The 23,183-nt window shown below is 37.8% G+C and overlaps 4 protein-coding genes across 5 annotated transcripts; 3 read left to right on the top strand and 1 right to left on the bottom strand.

Moving 5' to 3' along the window:
* Positions 1-2,003: 2,003 nt before the first annotated feature.
* LOC132169433 (protein NLP2-like) lies at positions 2,004-6,127 on the top strand. Its single transcript, XM_059580471.2, has 4 exons — positions 2,004-2,888; positions 3,575-3,622; positions 3,781-4,810; positions 5,259-6,127. The coding sequence occupies exons 1-4, from the start codon at positions 2,004-2,006 to the stop codon at positions 6,125-6,127; spliced, it is 2,832 nt and encodes a 943-aa protein (XP_059436454.2).
* A 1,246-nt stretch (positions 6,128-7,373) lies between these two features.
* On the bottom strand, positions 7,374-13,421 carry LOC132181726 (Pentatricopeptide repeat (PPR) superfamily protein). Its single transcript, XM_059594968.2, has 3 exons — positions 10,723-13,421; positions 9,153-9,391; positions 7,374-8,289 (listed from the first exon to the last, which is right to left on the bottom strand). Exons 1-2 carry the CDS (start codon positions 13,284-13,286, stop codon positions 9,265-9,267), a joined length of 2,691 nt encoding a protein of 896 aa, XP_059450951.2. The 5' UTR covers positions 13,287-13,421; the 3' UTR covers positions 7,374-8,289; positions 9,153-9,264.
* An 886-nt stretch (positions 13,422-14,307) lies between these two features.
* On the top strand, positions 14,308-19,452 carry LOC132181742 (uncharacterized). Of its 2 annotated transcripts, XM_059594986.2 has the most exons (8): positions 14,308-14,371; positions 14,506-15,804; positions 16,715-16,846; positions 16,959-17,140; positions 18,011-18,221; positions 18,471-18,708; positions 18,799-18,949; positions 19,060-19,452. In XM_059594986.2, the coding sequence occupies exons 2-8, from the start codon at positions 14,712-14,714 to the stop codon at positions 19,366-19,368; spliced, it is 2,316 nt and encodes a 771-aa protein (XP_059450969.2). In that variant the 5' UTR covers positions 14,308-14,371; positions 14,506-14,711; the 3' UTR covers positions 19,369-19,452. The 2 variants fall into 2 exon arrangements, with proteins under 2 accessions (XP_059450969.2, XP_059450964.2); XM_059594981.2 differs by having other exon boundaries at positions 14,347-15,804.
* Positions 19,453-21,938: 2,486 nt separating this feature from the next.
* ATMT4B (Plant EC metallothionein-like protein, family 15) lies at positions 21,939-23,139 on the top strand. The gene is made up of 2 exons (XM_059602316.2): positions 21,939-22,070; positions 22,172-23,139. The coding sequence occupies exons 1-2, from the start codon at positions 21,985-21,987 to the stop codon at positions 22,347-22,349; spliced, it is 264 nt and encodes an 87-aa protein (XP_059458299.2). The 5' UTR covers positions 21,939-21,984; the 3' UTR covers positions 22,350-23,139.
* Positions 23,140-23,183: the final 44 nt, after the last annotated feature.

A 23,183-nucleotide genomic window follows, 5' to 3' on the forward strand; every position in this document is an offset into this window, starting at 1 on the left:
CACTATTAATTAAAAAGTATTGTATTTTATGCATTTTTAATTTTTTTAGGGGTTTTTTTTAGTGTTATTTTTTTTAAGAAGTTTATCTCTTAAGGGCCTTTTAATATTATTTTTTAAGAAACTTTATTTATAACAAGGCCTAAGCGACTAGCCAATATTTCCTAAGCATTGAGCCGTCCTGCCTAGAACACGCTCCTGCAATAAAAAAATAATAATAATAATAAGAATTTTTTAAAAAAATAAAAAATAAAAAAAATTCTAAGACATGAAAATGATTTTTGTGATTAGGGACACAACAGAATAATATTATCCCTCTAATATTATGGGTCCCCATTAGTTTAGTTTCTTGATAATTGTTTGATGGAGTCATAACATTGAATACTTTTTTTGGTCTGAGCCATATATAACATAACATAAACTTCTTAAATATTTTGATAACCCCACATAATATACAGGGTTTTAGACCAATCGATATCTATGTTTGTTTGAAAATACACGTTTAGCCTGCAAAATTACGGGACAAACAAAGTCTAAACATATATTAATTACATAAAAATTCTTAAATCTTTCGATTTAGAAATACACGTTTAGCCTGCAAAATTACGGGACAAATGCACTCGCTGGATATAACCTAACCTAACACATTAACGAAGTTTATCTATGGACGGTAATAATTAATATAACCAATGAAAATTCACATTTAAAATGAGGCCCAAACAACATTCTAACCTGACTTAATTACAACCCAAAATTAAACCAATTTTTTTTTTTTTTTTTTTTAATATTGGTAAGAATCTTTCTAGTCAATGGACCCACCAATAACAGAGGCAAGAATCATTTTCCCATCGCCTACTTGCATATAAAAAAATGCAAAATCCTTCATTTCGAAAAAAAAAAAAGAAGATAAAAATCGAAGGGTAAAATAAAGACTCATCCTTTTCACTGTTACGTGCACGTGTACGCAGTTTCTCACCGATTGCCTGCATTGGAAGCGCACCAAACAAGGTAGGCGCGACATGTGGCGAGCACACAGCAGATCAACAGGCCGCGTCCAATGTTGCTGAGAACAGGCAAATCCTATATAAATGAAGAACAACAACAATATTCATGTTCATGCAGACATGTCATATATACATAGTAATAAGATACTGTGCTCCGATCCATCGGGTCTCTGTCGATTTGAATAGGAATTACTGAATGATCATCAAGAGGGGGTTTGACAAAGAGGATGAATTGTTGACTTTACAGCAAATATATATACGTATGTGGGTCGATGATGATGATGATGATGATCGATGAAGATGGCATGTAAACCATGAGCTTTTTTTATTTGTTTTTTGGGTGGTCCTGCTAAACAGGAGATTCTCCTTTCTTTAATGGTTTTTTGGAACGTTAAATAGTTGGAGATTCTTGAGACACGCACCGGCATAGCTTCAGGCAATAGTAGAATTGAATCATCCATCCATCCATCCCACACCATATATTTCCTTCAATATTTCTTCTTCGTCGACCCAGCGAATCTTTCCTCCTCCTCCTCATCATCTGTTAATACTTTTTTTAACCAAGCACATATATATATATACACACACATGGTATATATAGTGGAGATGCTCACCAAAGTGATAAGATTTACAAGAATTTCAACAAAGTAATGTGAGTTGCTTTCTCTTATTTAATTATCATCCTCCTCCATTCTGTTACTTACATATATATAGTTTCAGAGAATGAGTAGTACGTGTATATATATATAGATATATATACTTTTATTTTAGCAATTTTGCTTTGGGATAATTGGTTTTTTTTTTATATTTTATTTTTGAACCCAATTAAGCTGATATATATATATACCCATTTGAAAATCAACAAAAGCTTCAAATATGTCAGTTTTTTCTTTCTTTCTTTCTTTCTTTCTTAAATGCACTTGTGATTGCAGTTAAAAAAACAAAAAAAATTTGTTGACGATGTTTCCGGGACTCGGACAGATTGGGCATTTGGATACGTGTATGGAAATCGAAAGGAAGCTGATGATGAACATGGAGTACGGTGGAGCCGCCGCCTTCACGACGCCCCCCAACACGACGACGTACGGCAACTTCAGCACTACTACTACTACTACGACGACTGATCATCACGCGGCCGCCATGGAAATGGATTTCATGGACGAACTTCTCTTCGAAGGATGCTGGTTGGAGACGACTCGCGCTCTCGTCAACGACCCGTCACCCTATTATTTGCCCACTTTGGATTCCAACAACAACATCAACAACGTCCATCATCATCAGCAAATCTATCAGGAAGATCCAACGGTGGGAACTTCTTTTCCCGACCAATCCGAAAGCATTCTAGTTGACGGGACGGAGCTCGGGAGAAGATGGTGGATTGGGCCCAGAGCAAATCCCGGCCCTAGCTCCTCTGTCAAAGAGAGGCTAATGCTGGCCGTTGGATATTTGAGAGAATGTACGAAGAACATGAATGTGCTTCTTCAGCTATGGGTGCCAGCTGTGAGAAGAGGAGGAGGAGGAGGCAGCAGATATTTCCTCACCGCCACTCAAGACCAACAACCGTATTACCGAAATGTTTGTCGGGCGGCTTATCAGCTGGCGGTTGAGGAGGAGGAGGAGGAGGACATGGAGGAATCCGGCGGGTTACCGGGTCGGGTTTTCATGGGGAAGTTGCCTGATCAGTGTACCCCTCCTGATGTTCGTTTCTTCAAGAGAGAGGAATACCCACGTATGAACTACTCACAGCCGAACGATGTTCGTGGCTCTCTTGCTCTTCCTGTCGTCGAACGTGGCACTGGAACTTGCTTGGGTGTTGTTGAGATTGTTCCAGCCACTCAAAAGATCAACTATCGCCCCGAACTTGAACATGTCTGCCAAGCCCTCGAGGTAAAGCCGTCGTGTCGTATGAGAGTCTGTTAAATAGTATTAATAGCTTTGAAATTCAAAATTTTAAGCCAACTGGGTATTGAGGATTAATCTTCTAATGAGGAAGAGTTAAAAGGAAAAAAAAATTATAGTTAAAGATACAGTTAGAAGCCATGATTGTTCTGAGCTTCAACTGTGTTTACTTGTTCCTTAATGCATAATTAATGTATTGTGACATATTATGTTAAAAAAAAAAACAACTTTAAAAAACATCTAAATATATATATGCAATATCTGCATCGTGCGAGAATCTGCAGGCACCTTTACAGGGTTTAGTAAATGGATAGTAGGACAATATTGTGACATTATGCTCCTTCCATTATATTGTCCACCCATTTGCATTGCTCAACTTTCTTTCATATATCTTTCAAAAAAAAAAAAAAACTTTCTTTCATATATAACAAATGTTAATTAGCCCTACCCTTCTTGTCTCTTTGAATATATATGGCTACTTTGTTGAATGAATTATGTTGCATTGACTTTCCCTTTTTTCCCTGGAAATTATTGTTAATTATGAAAAAGCTATAACCTTAATTTTCGATGCTTATGGCTAATTTGTTTATTCTATATACGTGTGAACGACATGGCCACTTCTTCAACTCATATTCTATATTATTCTTACAATTGTTTTTTATTTTAATTTGCAGTCTGTTGATCTTAGGAGTTCCCAATACTTCAGCCCTCCCGGTGTAAAGGTAAGACGACCATATCCTTTAACCAGAAGAAGGGTTATTTCCATTTCATTGTTAACCAGAAGAAGGGTTATTTCCATTTCATTGTTAACTTTAAATCATGCCCATGAAATGATACGATCAATTTCATTCATAATATCATGTGTGCTTATTTTTATCAGGCTTCTCATGAGGAGTTGTACCATTTTGCACTGGCTGAGATAATAGAGGTTTTAGCATCAGTTTGCAAGACACACCGATTGCCTTTAGCCCTAACATGGGCGCCGTGTTACCAACAAGGCAAAGGAAGCTGCCCACAATACTCTAATGAGAATTATGCTCAGTGTGTTTCAACTGTGGACACTGCTTGCTTTGTGGCTGATGTAGACGTCTTCGGCTTCCACGAAGCATGCTCGGAGTACCACCTTTTTCGCGGCCAAGGCACCGTCGGGACTGCATTCACCACAGCAAAACCATGCTTTGCAAGTGACATAACCGCCTTCAGCAAGGCAGAATATCCCCTCTCTCACCATGCCAGGATGTTTGGATTGCGCGCCGCCATCACAATCCCCCTCCGAAGCATCTACACCGGCTCGGCCGATTTTGTGTTGGAGTTTTTCTTGCCAAAGGATTGCCAAGACACAGAAGAACAAAAGCAGATGCTCAACTCATTGTCCATTGTATTACAGCAGGCTTGCAGGAGTTTACATGCTGTTATTGACAAAGAAGAGGAAGAAATCATATACCCTGTTAATAAGGAAGTGGTAGTTCCTTCAGATCATCTGAGAATTAACAAAGAGGAATCTCAGAAATCAGGATCTTCTCCCCAAAAAGATCAAGATCAGTCATCATGGATTGCTCATATGATGGAGGCTCAGCAGAAAGGGAAAGGTGTCTCAATCTCCTTGGAGTATCAAGAAGAAGAAGCAAACAAAGAATTCAAGGTGACAACCCATTGGGATAACATTAACACTCAGGGAGGATCACGAAATGGGCAGGAGTTTCCAGATTTTGGGCAACTTCAGCAAAGTTCTGAATCCAAAGGTAGTGTTGAGGGTGGTGGAGATTCTTATTCATACGGTAGCCGCCGCTCGTCGGGCGGTAGAAAATCAGGAGAGAAGAGGAGGACCAAGACAGAGAAGACTATCAGCTTGCCAGTTCTCCGGCAATACTTTGCAGGGAGCCTGAAAGATGCTGCTAAAAGTATTGGCGGTAGGAAACTATATATCCATTAAGACTAAAATCAATCACTAGTACTTTTTTTAGCATTAATTGAGGGGTTTGATTGAATCCTTTCATAGTGCAGCGTGAGAAAATTCTTTTGAAACTGGATTGATTCCTCCTAATTAATGTTTTTAAAAAGTACATGCACCTCATTCCCATTATTGCATATATTATATAGATATATATAGAAAGCTCAAGCCTGATTAGCAAGATAATCTCATGAAGTTTAATTTCCTCATTTCTTAGTATGTATCTTTGAAATCAATAGGAAATTATATTTGAGCTTTCCTTCAAGTCTATGCATCCCAATTTGTAGATGCTATGAATAACTAAGAGCAATACAAAATGATAATACAAGCTTCTTGTATCCCTTTCCATTGCATGTAAGCTCACATACAAGCTATAGAAAGCTCATGGCAGCTTCTTTCATTTGCAGTGTGCCCGACAACTCTGAAAAGGATATGCAGGCAACATGGGATTACAAGATGGCCTTCTAGAAAGATCAAGAAGGTGGGCCACTCTCTCAGGAAACTCCAGCTTGTAATCGACTCAGTCCAAGGAGCTGAGGGAGCTATTCAAATTGGTTCTTTCTATTCAAACTTCCCTGAATTGAGCTCCCCGGGAACTAGCTCTTTCTCATCATTGAAAATGAGTGAAAACTCAAAGCAATCAAACACTATACCAGAGAGTTCTGGGTTATTTACTCCATCAAAATCCCCACCTTCTTCCTGCAGCCAGACTTCTGGCCCCAGCATCTTTTGTGCCACTGCAGCAAATCATCAGCAGCACACCACCACCACCATCAATGCTTTGAGTAGTGCAGATACTTTAATGAGAGAAAACCCAGGTGGGATTCTGCAGATGGCATGCAGTGAAGCAGACTTACATGCCTTGCATCAGCATCAACAGGAACCCAACCTTCTTCTCCACAACTCTACCTGCAGCCTTGACACGCTACCTGTCTTACCAGAAAGCAGCAGCCATAATTCAAGAGATGGTGGTGCTTTCAGAGTAAAAGCAACTTTTGGGGATGAAAAAATCCGGTTCAGCTTTCATCCCAACTGGACTTTTGGAGATTTACAGATGGAGATTGGAAGAAGATTCAATCTAGATGATATCAGTAGAATTGATCTCAAGTATTTGGATGATGATCGTGAGTGGGTTCTTTTGACATGTGATGCTGACTTTCAAGAGTGCATAGAAATATACAGAGCATCTCAAAGCCACACAATCAGGCTCTGCCTTCAGCATGCTTCTTCTAATCCAAATCTTGGGAGTCCCTTTGGTAGCAGTGGGCTGTCGTAATTTTTAGCTTCATGTTTTTTAGGCTCAGAAGTATCAAGTATATAAGCGGTTATTTTATTTCATGGATTCTGCTGCTTTGAGTTGTTAGAGCAGCAGCTGGAGACTCTGTTGATGATGATTACCAAACATTATTTTTCACTTCCCACTTCTATGTTTAGCTTTTTAAGCCTTTGGATCTAACTCTGAAGACCCATTGGTATTATTCTACGGCCAATAAATGAATTTTATGAGATTATTAGAAACACTCTACCCACTTGGGCTTCCCAGTTCCCACCAATCATCTTCTTAAATTAGAATATTCGTTTTGTTGGGGAAAAGTACATAAGAATCAAGATCTGCAAAATTCTTTATCCGAAATTTGAGGTAGGATATGAGAGAGCGAGTGCTCCGGGCAAGTAGATTCTGCAACCCTCAAGTTGTTCGGGCTCTCTAGCCCTCCTCTCATTTCCTATCTGAATTCTATAAAATTAGGGTAGAGAATTTTAAAAGATTCCCATCCCGTACATAAATTCGGATGTTTTTCTGCACATCGAAAACATGCAATTTTTGCTATTGACGTTTCTAACTTTCGAGGCTTTAGTAGGATGTTTGACTTGGGGTTACGATTTTCAAGGATAATGATATATGTGGATTTCCTTATTCACCTGTAAGGTTCAGAACTGTGAATTTTTGCTTCTTTTGATTTAGATGAGGATCAAATAATATATGCTCAAACTACTTTTAATTTTTTTTTAAGGAACAAAAAGTCATTATATCCTTCGAAGAATGACAATCAGTGATTTTGAAGACCAAATTGTTAGTCCAAAAATAGTAGGAACATCAATGAAGAATTGAATTTGGATTCTCAACAATTTGCTGCTTTAATTGTTGCTGCATGCAGCAAATGTAAGAGAACCCTTGTGAGGCCATTTATCTTAGCAAAAAAGCAAGTTGCTCTAGACTTGTTGGGAAATTGAGTCCCATCAACACTCTCTCATATTTACTGTCTCAATTGCTAGCAATTCGAACAGCAAAATTGCTAGAGATCTCTATCTCGAAAAATTGAACCCGAAAGTTGAATTGTTGCCCTAAAAAGAGAGGAAATGGATTAAACAACTGTATATCCAAGACTGACACCATTAAATTTCAGATTTGAGACTGTTTCAAGACACCCAAATGGAGGAAAATGAAATCGAGTTCACCCAACAGTGGGGCCAAATAAGTTGAAAGCTTTGACTTTGAAGGGAAATCAGCTATTAGGCCCAAAACTAAAATAGAGTCCACACATCTTACAAAAAATAAAAATAAAAAAATAGAGTCCACACTGCAAGATGTAGACCATCGACAAACCTAATAAATGGCAACCCTTATATATTACACAGTTCAACAAGGCACCAAATATTCCTTTCCACTATCAATCAGACGGCTGTACTACATAAATCCATATGCTACATAACATATTAAATAAACCACCAAAAAGTATGAATCTTGATATTGGATCTTCTTTCTGTTGCTCATTATGGACATTGGACCAAGCACATTATACACCACCAGAAGAAAAGGTATACATTTTCTTGATTGGATATGCATTCGCCTTTCTGCTTTTTTGGGACCAACCTTTTTCTTGTAACAAAATCTAGCTTTGTTTGACATAATGAACAGTAGACCACAAGAGAACTGTTAGTGCCAAACGTTCATTTAGTGCTATCCTATCCACACAAAAAATATATTGGTGAAACAAGGGAAGTGACTTGCTGATAAGAGCACAAACCCATTCAAGGCCATACTAGGTTCATCAGGAAGTAATAATCCAGCAAATCATCGAGCAGAAAACTAAGAAGCAGGAAGAGAGACCAGAACATTTTATAATCTTGACAAGCAAATAATAAACTTGAACTGGCTTAGTAAATGTCATTAAAATGCAAATGTTCAACAACAAAGCAAAAGATTGTTACGAAAACATTTTTGTAATGAAAGAGAACCCTATGAAAAGAGAATGGTCAGTGTCCAGCTAGAATTTTATTAGATGTAAACAAGATTTTATGCAAGCATGCTTGAATTCCACATATTTAGTTAGAGTTACCTCCAAGTCCACAATGAATAAAGGGTACTAATATGAAATAACTCGTAGCTGTCTTGTGCGACCATCCAGCCTCAATATGATAATGAAAAGGATTTTCTGACTGCATATGTTGAAGAGTATCAAATATCAAATATCAAATATGATAATTTTTTTTTTTTTCAGTCAACATATGATTTAGAATCTCAGATCCTTGAATTATACATTAGATTCTAATTTCATCTATGAATTATAGATTGTTTCAATTAGTTCTTTAAATTTTCAAAAGGACCCAATCTTGTTCTTACCTCACCTTCTCATCACTATGAGAAAAAAAGTTAATGACGTTCCACATGTTTCTTGTACACATATTACCATAATACTGATGTGACACATTAGGTCATATCATATGCACTCTCACAAAATCATATATAAGAAGACACATGAATTTAACATTTAAAAATAGGAAAATAGATTAAAAAAGACATTGTAGATCCCTAACATGCATGTCACACGTCTTTATATGTATGTCACACGTCTTTATATGCTCTGATTTTGTTAAACGAGCATGTAGCCTAATTCTCCATTCCAATGTTAAAAAGATGTGTATTATAAAACAACTATCTTATCAGCAATTGTCATTTGCATAGTGACAATAAAGTAGAGTAAGGGTACATTGAGGCATTTTTAAAACTAAATTGAAACAAATGATAGTTCAAAAGTGATTTGGAATGGGGCACATAGTTCAGAAACCAAAATCGTATTTTGACAATCTTTTCATTATCAAGTAGAAAGATGCCAGCAAACTAGTCTAGAAAAGCAGAGATTTAATCTCTACAGGACTAATTATTGGGCTTAAAATCTATCTTCACATTGCCTGGAACACTTGTGAAAGAGAAGTAATAAAATCTTTTTCTTTTTTCATTTTTCATTTTTTTTTTTTTTTTTTTTTTTTTTGTAAAAAAAAGAAAGAGCCTATAGCCATACCTGAGGTACAAAAAAAGAGGCACTTGAATTTCTCTGACAGCTTCAATTTTGACATTCTGCTTTCCTATAATCTCTTTAAATCTTGAGCATTGACCCCAAAGAGTTAATGAAGTTAACCACCACCATCCCAATAATCGAGAACTTCATTTTTATGGGGCTGCAAACTTGATATAGTACCCTGATCCAAGCCTCTCTGTACCCGCTTAAGAGCTTTCAGTACAATTCCACTACCATCATCTCTGTCAAAGATACATAGCAGATACACAGTAAGCAAGGTATAGAATTCACAGATTGCAGAAAGACAGGAGAAGGGTAAGGTACATCTAGTTACATCACAACAAGATTGATGTTCTGAGATAATCAAATAATATTATTTGGCTTGACAGAATCAAAATTTTAAAGATGCCAATCTATAGTAATACTCAAATATATCCTAGTATATCGCATTATGTGCTCCCTTAACATATATTCATATCACACCAAAAATCAGGATTTAATTGAAAAGTGGCTTTAAATATAGAAGTGGTGCTTGTAACTGTGAATTTCTGTGTGTGTGTGTGTGATCGACTCAGAGCATGTCTCCCAAACATGAAAAAAGCACAAGACATGTACAGGTTCTCTCCTATGGTAGAGTTTGATGAATCCAAATGACAACACTCACCATGATGTCACATTTCTGGATTATGAGTAATAAATGTGACAAACTTTGGCAGAAGAAAGTGATCTATTTCATGCATTAACTTCTCCATAACATTCATAGATTATAATTCCATTATAACACTCATAGATTATAATGGAAGTGGAAAAATTTGTAATGCACTGTGTGTAAATTGGCTCTTGGGGCAACTATGTATCACATATGGAAGCACCGGAATAGTATTAAATTTTGCAATAGGGTGAATTCTGAGGAGCAAATATTACAGCTTATTTGTTGGGAGATTAGTACAAGAATCATGGGGAAGAGCAAAGGAAAGTTCAAGAATACTGTTGAAAATGTCAAGATTTGTGAGAATTGGAGCATTCCTTTGAGTATCTTGGTTCAAAATGAGTAATGAAGCGCCTTTTTTTCTTTGATGGGTGGTGGTTTGTTTTAGCTTGTGATTTTTTTTTTGTAGGAAACCATTTGTAATTGTTTGATTGGGGTGGGGTGTTTCACTGTTTAATGTAAAGAACTGAGTTCCAGCTTTCTTGTTGGTGTGTATGGGTGTTTAGTTTGTGTTTTGAATGAAAATTTTATTCATCCAAAAAATAATTGCAGATCACCTAATCAATAACCAATGAATCAATGTACCGCATGTTGATGCATGCAACTAATATACACCATCAGGCAGTTCATGTATGATAGGAGCTACACATATCGTCAATACTCCCTTGATGTTATGACAATATGGATCACTTAAGACAGGAAATCAGGTAAAGTTATATCAAAAAGCAATTTTGTAAGCTTCTATTGAAAAAGTGATTAAGTGAATGGTCCAAATTTAGCAGAAAGAAATCACAAGATCAATGAGACCCAAGAAGGAAAGCAAGAAGAAATGGATCGCAAATAAACTTTCATTCAACCATTTACCTGTGAAGTATGGTCTGCCAATCAATTCTCTTATACTTGTTTGGTTTTCCCTGGATTATCTCCTTCTGGTTTCGATAAACCTTATTTTCAACCCTACCTTCTGAAGCCATTTCCATCATCCTCTCTGCAAGTTCATCAGCCTCAAGCTTGTTTCCCCTTTTACCCAAGCCATCAATCACTGGCATGAATAATGCAGGATCGAATCCATATCCTATATTGATCATCTTCTGTAAAATCCCACTAGCATCGTTTAACTTTTCATCCTTGCAGAGTCTGTCAATAAGATCTTTGTACCCGAAGTTCCCCACATCAAAAGTCCTATCCAATGCCGCTTGGAACAGAACTTTAGCTTCGGAGACTTCCCCTCCAGCAAGTAGCTCATTGAACATCAAACTATATAACGCTTCCTTGTTGCCACATATACTTAGAGCAATCTCAAATATCTCCTTTGCAACTGCAAAATCACACACCTTGCAGAAAGCTTTGATTAATATTCTAAAGGAAGATATATTAGGGGATATGCCCTTTTGTAGCATTTCATCTAAAAGAGAGGTGGCATCTTTCACTTTTCCTCCTTCACAAAGACAGCTAATTATATTGTTATAAGTGAAAACATTTGGAGGAACCCCTCTTTCTCTCATCTCATCCATCAGCCCATATATTTCAAATATTTGGTTTTTACTCCCAAAACCCAAAATCAATGAGTTATACGTTTGAAGGGTCTTGTTGCAACCTTTTATCTCCATGTCCTTGAGAACTCGAAATGCAGATGATAGCTTTCCTTGTTTACAGAAAGTATGTATAAAAGTATCATAAATCACAGAATCAGGAACCAAGTTTTTCCTCACCATCTCAGTGAACTTCTTTTTAGCTTCATCAAGCCTCCCAGCTTTGCATAACTCACCAATTATTGTTGAGTAGGTGACCAAATCAGGCATGCATCTCTTCCATTTATTACTATCATCAACTAGGCCTATAAATGAGTTCCCTAGGTTACCAAGAGCAGCACTTCCATGAGTCCACATCCCATTCACAATTTCAATTGCTTTGTCCAATTTCCCACTATTACATAGACCATCAATCACAATATTGCATGTCACAGTATCTAAGCCATAACGTCTTTCGTTCATCTTTTTTAGCAGTTCCTCTGCTTCTGATGTTCTCCCCTCTTTCCATAGGCTGTGCAACAAAATGTTGCAAGTATAGGTATTTGGGAAACAACCACTTCTGATCATCTCATGGAGAATATTATTGGCCTCAGATGTCTTCCCCTTACTGCAGTACCCATGTAGTAAAGTACTATATGTTACTGTATCCGGGATAATCCCACTACTTATCATTAAGCCCATAACCATTCTTGCATCAGAGAGCATCCCATTTTTGCATAGCCCATCCATCACGATGTTGTATGAGTAAATATTTGGTTCAATGCCCTTATCTACCATTTCTTTTAGAACCAACCGAGCGTCTAAGAGCTTCCCAGTCCTGGCCAAACCCAACAACCATATATTATAACTCTCCAAACTTACAAAATCACCAACCTTTTGCATAGACTCAAACAAGGTCTTTGCTTCCTCCAGCATTCCTTGCTTGCAAAACCCCTCCAGCATTAAATTATACGTTATAATGTTTGGTCGAGGCAACCCCAATTGTTCGTCAATTTGCATATCTCTAAAAATTCTAGAAGCCTCCAGTATTTTCCCCGCCTTACAAAGGGCCGATATCCTAGAATTGAAAGTAACAACATCTGGAAACAGACCATCCTCTCTCATTTTCTCTACCAATCTCTCAGCTTCATCAGTCCTACCTTCTCTACAAAAGCTAGATATCAAAGTATTGTACACAACCCTGTTGGGCAAGACATTACAACCCCTTATCTCATTTAAAAGATCTAAGCCTTGGGTAGCAAGCCCAGCTCTACAATACCCACGAACCAAAATCCCAACACTGAACTCATTTGGTGGACAACCCTTATCAGGCATTCTATCAAACACCTCCCGGGCCTCCTCCAAACGACCCGAATCACACAATGCACGTATCAAAAGATTAAAAGTATAAGTTTCCGGGCTAATCCCAGCGACAATCATATCCCGATACAACCATGTCACAAAATCTACACGGTCTCCCCTTAAGGAGGACTCAAGAAGCAAATTGTACAAAAATACCGAAGAAAGCTTTTCCGGGAACCGGGTTCGGAGGGATTTGAATTGGGAAACGGCCTCATCGACGAGACCCGACTTGGCCAAGACTTGGACGAGGGAAACGAGACAAGGGTGAGAAGTTTCGATGGGCTGCGAGGCAAAGAGGAGCTCGGGAAGGCTATCGATTTCGCGGTGCATTTGCGCATGAATAAGGATGCGAGCGATGACGGGTATGAGTGGAAGAGCGTGGTGAGAGGAAGAGGAGGAGGTGGGTGAGGCGAGAAGAATGCGCTTGAAGAGGTGCCATGCGAGCTTGGGATTGTTGGTGTTCTTGAACAGAGCTTTGGCAAGCTTGCTTAAGCTTTTCTGGTCCATACAACGAGTAAGCTTAGTAAGCTTTTCTGGCCCAAAAAAATCAGTCATCAGAAGATAACCGAGGATGCATCATCCCCTTCTCGATTATCTTTCATTCATGCACTTCATCTGTGAAGCCATTGAACAATATCAGCATTTTTTGCCCTGCTTTGTGGGGAGAACTTCAACTGGACTTACGATGGTCCGCTTATTCCCTAAGATGCCTACATGAGAGAGTATTCTTCCTCCAAACGGATTAAAATATATATATATATATATATATTCACGGGTTTGCGATTTCAAAAAACGCTAAATTTTAAAAATGTAATTAAACGTTTAGCTTTTAAATCACACTTTTAACTTTAAAATCGTGCGTTTTTAAAATATACCATTTTTACAATTTGAGGGTGCACCCTCAAAAGAAAAAAATTTTGGCAATTTTATTTAAAATCTTTTTTTTTTTTTTTAATGCAACTCAAAGTAGCATTTTGTTTGCCACAAAGACATGTTAGAGCATTTACATTGAGATTTGTGGCATATTCTCTGGAGGAACAAAAGTTGGCAGTTGACTTAACCTTTATCGTTCGATTATTTAACGGAATTTACAAAAATATCTACTTTCGAAATTTTATACTTTATTTTTATTTTATCATAAGAAAACATGAATATTTTGAAAATTCTAAAAGAATTTAATAAAAAATTCTAAGTGAGATGAACATTGTAAAAAATTGAAAGTTTAATATTCTAAATTAAGAGCTATTATATTTTTAAGAATAATTTCAAAAGGCGCGAAGTTCAAACGAGTTTTGTAAAATTTTCTTGGATTAAAAAAAAAAATCTAGAGCATTTTTCTTGAAAGCAGGGCATGTGAAAAGTCCAAATGATGCATGCTTCTCCTTATTTATTGAATGATACTTTTTTATGCATCTTTGACTTTTCTGAACAAATCATGAAAAAGTGGAGTTAACATCGTCCATGCAATTGACTAGGTAAGTAGGTGGCTTAGTATCAGGATAAGGGGAGCTAAAAGTCCATGACACTATAAAAACGAAGTCTTTTCAACGAAGGGTTTTCTGAGTTTGAATTGATTTCGACTGCGACTGCGAGGAAGATGAATTGATGATAGATAGGAAGGAAAGGGCTTTTCATTTCAGGTTAGCAGCCTTGTACACGCTAGTAAGAAATTTGTATATCTTGTTTCTTTCAGGTTAGCTTCAATTTGTCTACCATTTATTAGAAAATAGCAACCATAATATTGACAATTTGCCTTTTTTTTTCTCTATGGGAGGGTAAAGAGCTCCCCCCAACTAGGAAAGACTTGGCCATAAAATGGGGTCCCCGACTCCATTGAAGAGACAAACATTAATTTGATGTCTCTTCTCTACAACTCTCTCGTATAGAAGATGCAGTTTACCACTTTTACATGGGCATCTGGTAAGCTCTTAAGTACTTTCCCATAACTCTGTTTATTTTTTAAGATCGACATCGTTCTTCATGGCGTCCAAACTCGTCACCCTCCTCTTCTTCTTCTTCCTCCTCCTCCTCTTCTTTCTCCCTCTCAAATCACACAGTACTTCAACGGCACAATCTTGGGTCAAAGGTGGTTACTTTTATTCAGGTGGTGAAACCGTCGTTTCCGATATTAACTCCAAGCTTTTCACCCACCTAATATGCGCTTTCGCTTATGTAAACTCATCCACCTACCACCTCTCCATCAACTCCTCCACTGAACAACAATTCTCTACCTTCACCGAGACTGTAAAGCGGAAGAACCCCTCCATTACAACGCTTTTGTCCATATGGGTTGGCAGAGGAGACTCTTCAACCTTCTTTTCAATGATAAACCAGTCGTCTTACAGAAATTCTTTTATTCAATCTTCAATAAGAACAGCTAGGCTTTATGGGTTTCATGGCCTAGACCTTTGTGGGGTTCTGCCAAGCAAAACCTCCAACATGACCAACTTAGCTACCCTTTTGAAGGAGTGGCGAGATGCTGTGGATTCTGAGGCAAGCAATCCTCTGCTCCTGGTCATGGCCGCCCATTACTTGCCAGCTTTGGGTTCAGAGAGTTACCCAATGGAGTCGATGCAGAGGAACTTGGATTGGGTACATGTTAATGCGTACGATTACTATGTGCCTGGAAGAGACAATTTCACGCACTTTCATGCCGCATTGCGCGGCCAGCTTAACGGGGCTAATACTATTGATGGTATAAGAGAGTGGAAGAGAAGAGGTTTTCTGGCTAGCAACTTGGTTTTGGGCTTGCCTTTCCATGGCTATGCGTGGACGCTGGTGGACCCCCGAAACAGTGCAATGGGTGCGCCGTCGACGGCTCCGGCTGTTACAATGGACGGTGCCATGGGCTATAAGTTGATAAAATCCTACATTAGAAGCTTTGGTTATGGAGCGGCTTCTGTGTACAATGCTACTTATGTGGTCAATTCCTACACAATTGGGCCGATTTGGATCAATTACGACGATGTGGAGGCCATTAGAGCTAAAGTTTCTTATGCAAAGCAGAACGGGCTACTTGGTTACAATGTGTTTCAAATCGGCAATGATGACAATTGGGTGCTCTCTACAGCAGGTACAATTCAATTCACTACTTGGTCAATTTCCCTTTTACATTCTGATAGATGAGTTGGTGGTATCTATAAGATATTGGAGACTGACTTCAATTTTTCTTAAGAGAAAATAGAGTCTATGCTTTAGTTTTGATTTATTATTGATAATTCATTGGTTATCTCCAAAGTTTAAACCGGTAGGATATAATGGATTTAACCTTTGAAGTTAATATTTTAACACTCTCCCTAATTTGTGGACTTAAATTCTCCTTCAACAAAGTGAAGCCCAACACATGAACTATTTAACTTAAATTTTGAGGATATTGTGGAATCGAGGTTCAAATTTAGGACGTTGGCTTGATACCATGTTAAAATCGGAGATTAAGAGAAAATAAAAGAAATAATGAATAAATGTTGTGTATTGATGTGTTTGAGTGGTAGGTATACACGATGTTAAGGGAGCAAATGAGCATAATTACAAATTTACAAGGATTAATTGTCTAATTGATAGTGCATGTTATGCGTTTGATTCTTTTCCTTAGCTTTGATGTCTTCAACTGTATAGCTCGTTTTCCTTAATACTTATTGCTCTTGTACATTCCACATTAGAAAAATAGTTGATGCTGGTGAAATTGTTAATGGCCTCTTCTGCCCTGGCACCAAATATAAATTTTGTTATAGGCCAGGAGAAGTTTATTGTAATATTTTGGTTGCCAAAAAGCATGCTTGCAAATTTGATCAAAACCATGTTTCTAGTTTTATCATTATATTCTTATGGCCATTTGCACATATTATGCATCCTGTCAGTACAGAGAACTCAAGGGTATCTTGTTATTCTCCCATAATTAAGATATTGAAACAAAACTCAATGAAAAAAATGGTTAGAGATCCTCATGAGACATTCTAATGGATATAAATGAATTACCTCTGCAGCTCAAGAGGAAGGTGAAGATCAACATAAGAAGAGGCATTTGTTGTTAATAATTCTGCCTACAACTCTTGCAGTCTTGCTTATACTAGGCACCGTGATATGTTACCTGCGGCGGAAAATGATCAAGTCAAGAGGTAATTTTTTTCAACTCTAAGACAACCATTAACCATGAAATGAAGTTCACAACAACCATAGAAGTGGTGGAGATACTAAACATCTTTCGCTTCTTTTTCCCTGGGGCTGAAGGTTTTGCAGAAAGCGTCAACAGATTATTATATAAAGTGAAAATCAAACTTTCAGCTTCTGAAGATCTTAATAGCAATGCTTCTAATCTGCAAGAATTCAGTTATACTACCATTAAAGCAGCTACACAAAACTTTTTGAGCGAGAATAAGGTCGGAGAAGGAGGATATGGACCTGTTTACAAGGTAACATTCAACAATTGCATCCATTGTTTAATCCTTATGCGGAGGAAAATTTGAATGCAGAGTCCAAATATTACATAACTAAAAAAAAAAAAAAAAAGTGATGTCTGGTGATATGAAATCATGAAAAATATGGAAATTAGGATTTGTTGGGTCCGGAATCAGTTTGCTTTTCTTCAAACTGCATTAGAAGATTCCAATCCTTTTATTTTAATATTCAAAATCCTCTCAATCTCACTAAGTGCATTACTTTTCATAATTTACTCACTTAACTCTATGTAATGTATGCTTGGCACCTCATATATTTTGAGTTCCCTTTATACACACCGTCGTAACTTTAACATATACGCAACCCTATAGCTACAGAAGATTATCATAGTTAATCCTCAATTATTTAGGGGTCTTATGCTTCTAACATTTCCTTCTGGTTCTAATTTCTTTCAGGTTCCTAGACCCTTTTTTTTCTTTTCAAGGAAAGAAAAAAGAAAAAACCATTTGCTGCATTAGGCCAACTTGGTCTAATTTATCCTTGTTATACATTCTGTTCATGCCTTGGATGATTTGTTGCTAGGAAGAACTATGCTTCACTAAACAACTTTCTAACATCTCCCAACCAACTATTTGCATTGGATGATAGTTTTTTTAGCCTTTCTTTTAGCTATCTTCTTTTGTCTAAACAAACAGGGCTGATAGCCGCACCACAAAAAGGGGGCTAGACAGTTGCAAATATGTGTCTGTTTGTGAACATTATATTTCGACTTATAGTGATATGAAATACTTTTATAGGGGCGAGTGAATAATGATCAGCACTATGTGTGGCTCATAATACTCTCTTTAGCTGATAATACTAACGATGAGTGTGGATTTTCCTAGGGTAATTTACTGAAGGGGCAGGAGATAGCAGTAAAAAGACTTTCAAGAACTTCAAAACAAGGCCTTGAAGAGTTCAAAAATGAGGTCACACTTACCGCAAGACTACAACATGTCAATCTAGTGAGAGTTTTAGGGTATTGCACCGAGAGGGACGAAAATATGCTGATTTATGAATACATGGCAAACAAAAGCTTGGCTCTCCACCTTTTTGGTCAGCAACTTCTTATGCTTCCCATCAGAGTTTATGTGTACATGCTGAGTAACATAATATTGTACTGAAAAGCTTAAATGGGTCTAACCATTTCCACAACAAGGTTCAAAGAGGATGACACACTCATTTAAACTTCAAATAAGAAAAGGTAGACCCATTTAAGCTCAAAGAGGTTTCTTGATTTGTGATTTCCTTGCCCCCACACTTTTAATTTAATAAGTAATCAATTTCTAATTGAAATTTACGCAGATCCAACACAACAGTTTCTTTTAGATTGGACAAAACGTGTTCGCATCATTGAAGGCATTACTCAAGGGCTTCTATATCTCCACGAATATTCAATTTTTACTATAGTTCACAGAGATTTAAAAGCTAGTAACATACTACTAGACAGTGAGATGAACCCAAAGATATCAGATTTTGGGATAGCTAGAATTTTTAGGAAGGATGAGCATGAAGCAAACACAGGCCGGATTGTTGGAACATAGTAAGTAAAGTGCCTTTAGAAGAAATCTGACACATTTCCTTTATCTCTTTTTTCTAGTACTGATCATTTTCATTGTTACATGCTATATAGTGGCTATGTTCCTCCCGAATATGTAAGAAAAGGTATATACTCAATGAAATACGACGTTTATAGCTATGGAGTTCTGCTTTTGCAAATTATAAGCGGCAAGAGGACTGCACGTTATTATGGGACACATGAAGATTTGAACCTTTTAGAATATGTAAGTTACTTGGTAATACTTTCTATGACTTTATAGGATCACTATTGTGATTCATATTATTTGAAGTTTCTCATTTGTGCTACAATGAATGAAGTTTCATATTCTTGCAGGCATATGAGTTGTGGAAAGAGGGCAAAGGGTTGGAGTTTCTCGATCCATCACTGGATGATTTCTCTTCTGCTTGTAAACTCTTAAGATGCATGCAGGTGGCTCTTTTATGCGTCCAAGAAAACCCTGTTGATAGACCTTCTATGTTAGAGGTTTCTTCAATGCTCAAGAATGAAAATGGAGTCATCAACACTCCTAAAACGCCTGCTTTTTCACTTAAAAGAGATGAAAATGAGGAAGAAAATTGTCTGTTGCAGGAAATTTGTTGTTCAGTCGATGATGCAACAATTTCCCAACTGGTACCCCGATGATACTGATCATGCAGTTGTGGAAAAATATGAAAGAAATTATGTATTGCTTTAGTTTTGCCATATATGTATTGTAGTTGTTCATTATCTTCATTCTTGTTCTTTCAAAATTTATCAAATATAAAATTTTCCAAACAGGTAATTGAAGACACATTACGTAGAATGGTAAATTCATAACAGGAGAGATTTGTTTTCTTGTTGATTGAGCTTGGTATGTAGGAGGGAAAAATGAGGTGATGCTACCGGTTTACTGAAAATGTCTGTCAGATTATCTTTGCTAGAGAGTAAGTGTAGGGCTAAGGCTATGGAGGAAATTTCATTGCACTGGAGAGGTCAGTGTCGTCCATTCGCTAGCCGTCCGAACGGTGGAGGTTGAAGCTTGGAGAAATGATTTTTTAATCACTGTGGGGTCAGCTAAGGTTTCCCTTGACAGCGTGGACAAGTTGACCTAGCCCTGTTCGCAGCGACGTTTGAACACCAACTAGTAGACAGGTCAACCAGGAAACCTGGAAAGGTCCACTAAAGCAGTTTTTAAGGAAAGCATGTCTGCATGTTTTTAGCTTGGACTGAAGTGCCGTTCGGACACTAAGGCTCACCGTTCGAACGTTGGTGGTGCATAGTTGCAGGAATCAGGGAACCTGCCAGCCAAAGGGAAGCTGACACGTGTCAATGGCCAGCTGAAATACAAAGGCGTTTGAACGCCCACCTATTGTCGTTTGAACAGATGTCCTGCAGTGGCCAACATCGAATCCACTTTCCAAAAAATATGGACCTAAGTGGGCAGTTTGTCTCCACTTCCAGTACGTGGAGCTCAGACGTTCGGACGCTCCCTCGTGCTGTCCAAACGCCAATCAGCAAAGTCACCTAACACCTGCTCACCAGCCTAGTTCCCATGAGCCTATAAATATGGGACTTGGCCATTCGTTTTTAATCAAGCAAACAACTAGAGAAGAAGCTCTAACCTGAGAGAAAAAGCCTTAGTGCTTAAGTGTTTGTTTCTTTGTGTACTAAGAGAGATTCATTGTTCATGTGCCTTAGAGCCATAACTCTTATAGAGTATATGTTGAACTTGTAAACAGCATTTGTTTATGTTTGAGTCAACAATCAGTTACTTGCAGCTTGTAAGAGGTTCTTGCAAGGGGAATCAATAGGAATACCAAAGGTTCGGGGGGACTACCGCGGTAGACGGGCAAGAAGGGTAACTTGTCTAGATGGGTTTGTGTCAACTAAAAAGGCTTTATAAGTGTGAACAACTTGTATTTCCTCCTCTTTTTATAGTGAACAATTTCCTGGGTTTGCTGCCTTGTAGTGGTTTTTCCTTAAAGAGGTTCTTCTTGGTTTCCACTTCATTACCAAAAATACTTGTGTCATATGCTTTATTGCTTTACATATTTTTGGTGATTACTTGATTGTTGCATTTTTAATTCTGCATTATATTTCATAAAACACATATTCACCCCCCCCCCCCCCCCCAGGTGTGTTTAATTGGGAGTCTTGGGGTATTTTCAATTGATATCATAGTGGATTCACTCCGTGAAAGGATTAAATTCCTAAGTGAGATCTTAGACTCCAATTTTTTTTCTATGAATACTTCTCAAACTTGTTTTAGTGATTCCGATGAAGAGTTTGATCTTCAAGAAATGTACAACGAACTTTGATGAGTATAGAACATTGATCTACTCATCCAAAAAGAATTCTAACGAACTCAGAAACGTTGTATATGAAAAAGAGTGGATGGTATCCAAATTATCAAAGGCACATAATTTGATTGACTCTTTAAAATTTGAGAATTCTCTACTTGTAGAAATGAATATATCGCTTGAGAATGACTTAGAAGATAATAAGGAATTTTTACACAGATTCTGTAATCTGAAAAGCTCATCACATATTAAAAATTATGTGTCTAACAAGCATAGTATGATTATTGATAAGGAAGATGACTACTTCACATGCTTCTAATTATGAAAGAAATACAATGTCTAGTTCTATTTTACTTGGTTGGGTGCTCTGCTCTTGCAAAGTAATTCTAAAAGTTCTTTTGTATTAGCGTTTCCAACCGGCATCATTAAACATGAAATGCTAACGTACATTTCAAATTTTTAAACTTTGAGATTATAATAGTAAAATTGCTTATAATTCTCGATTCTTAAGGTGTAAGCAAAGTTTTCCTAAATTTAATCTTCTTTGATGGGGGAAGAAAAGACGCCCCCAAGTAATTCATTGGACCAAGTTGATAGATCTCAAAATATAAACTTGGTGAAATCATATTGCTCACAGCTTGACGGCAGAAAGTCGTTAGAAAATACTTGTTGTTTTGAAGAACTTGATAATAACATGGATGTGATCAACGAACTCCATGTATATAGCCACGCGTCCACTGCATGCAGACTAACCGCCTCGCCTTTAGAGATTAGGCGGCAGGGGAAATACATATCAAAAGCACCTCTTGCCACGTCAGACACCGGTGGATTACGATGCCACGTGTAGGACTCTAGTACTTGGATGTCCACTTGGCAGTTATACAAGACCCGGAAGGAAACTTACTTAAAAAAGAAAAGAAACATTCTGCATATATGTGGATCGGAGAGGATCAAATCCTCCAGTTTTGAGTTGCTGAAAATGGATACAAAGGGACGAGGTAATTCTGCTGTTTGCAACGACACCTGCGGCTGTCCTGCTCCCTGCCCTGGCGGCGTAGCTTGCAGGTCAGTTTGTTGATTAATTAATGGAAAATGGGTTTTAGTTTTGTGGCGATTTTTTTTAGTTACTTATCTGAGATGATGAAAGAGATTTGTTATGTGAACAGATGCACGCCGACGAGCGTGGCTTCCACCGCAGCCGGAAATGATCACGAGACATGCGCATGCGGTGAGCACTGCGGCTGCAACCCCTGCACATGCCCCAAGAGTGTCGAGACCACCAGTTCTGGCAAGGCCTTCTGCAAGTGTGGTGAGGTTTGCACGTGTGCAACCTGCAATGCCTGAGCTGCAGAGACAGAGATATATAGAGGAAAATGCTAGAGTGCAATCACTTTTCCACAATTTTCCCATAAAAGCTGCCTGAGGTGGGAAGCCCACTTCCAATATTTTATTATTTTTAAATAAATAAAAATCAAAATAAAAATTAAGAAAAGTTAATAAAAAAACTTAAAAAAATAGAACGGGTGGCCGGCCACCCATAGGGGAAGCCACCCCAGACCGCCGCCATGGGTGGCTTCGGCCACCCCATAGCCCTTGGGGGTGGTTCGACCACCCCAAGGGCTAAACAAAATTTAAAGTATTTTTTTAAAAAAGGGAACCACCTCAAGGGCTAAACAAAATTTGAAGTATTTTTTTAAAAAAGGGGTTTGGCCCTTGGGGTTGACAGAGGGCCATGGGGTGCCTTCGACCACCTCATTTCGGCCATTGGGTGGCAAAAGCCACTCCATGGCCCTTGGGCAAGGATCAGCCACCCCAATGGTCAAACCCATTTTTTTAACAAAAAACTTAAATTTTTTTTTGGCCCTTGGAGGTAGCCAATCCACCCCAAGAGCCATGGGGTAGCCTATTTTTTGAAGTTTTTTTTATTAACTTTAATAAAATAATAATAATAAAATAGTGTAAGTGGGCTTGCCACCTCAACATTTAATGGGGAAATTGTGGGGAAGTGATTGCATTCTAGCATTTCTATATATATATATATATATAGTACTTGTGCTACTCCCTTCATCATCTTTGTGATACAGTAGCCAAAATGTAAACCTGCAGGTGTATCTGGTGTATGTTTTAGTATGTTCTTCTGCTTCACTGTTTCTGTGCTGTTTTAGTAGAGATATATAA

The sequence above is a fragment of the Corylus avellana genome, chromosome 2, assembly GCF_965113065.1.
Source record: "Corylus avellana chromosome 2, dhCorAvel1.hap1.2, whole genome shotgun sequence".
NCBI classification, from domain to species: Eukaryota; Viridiplantae; Streptophyta; class Magnoliopsida; order Fagales; family Betulaceae; genus Corylus; species Corylus avellana.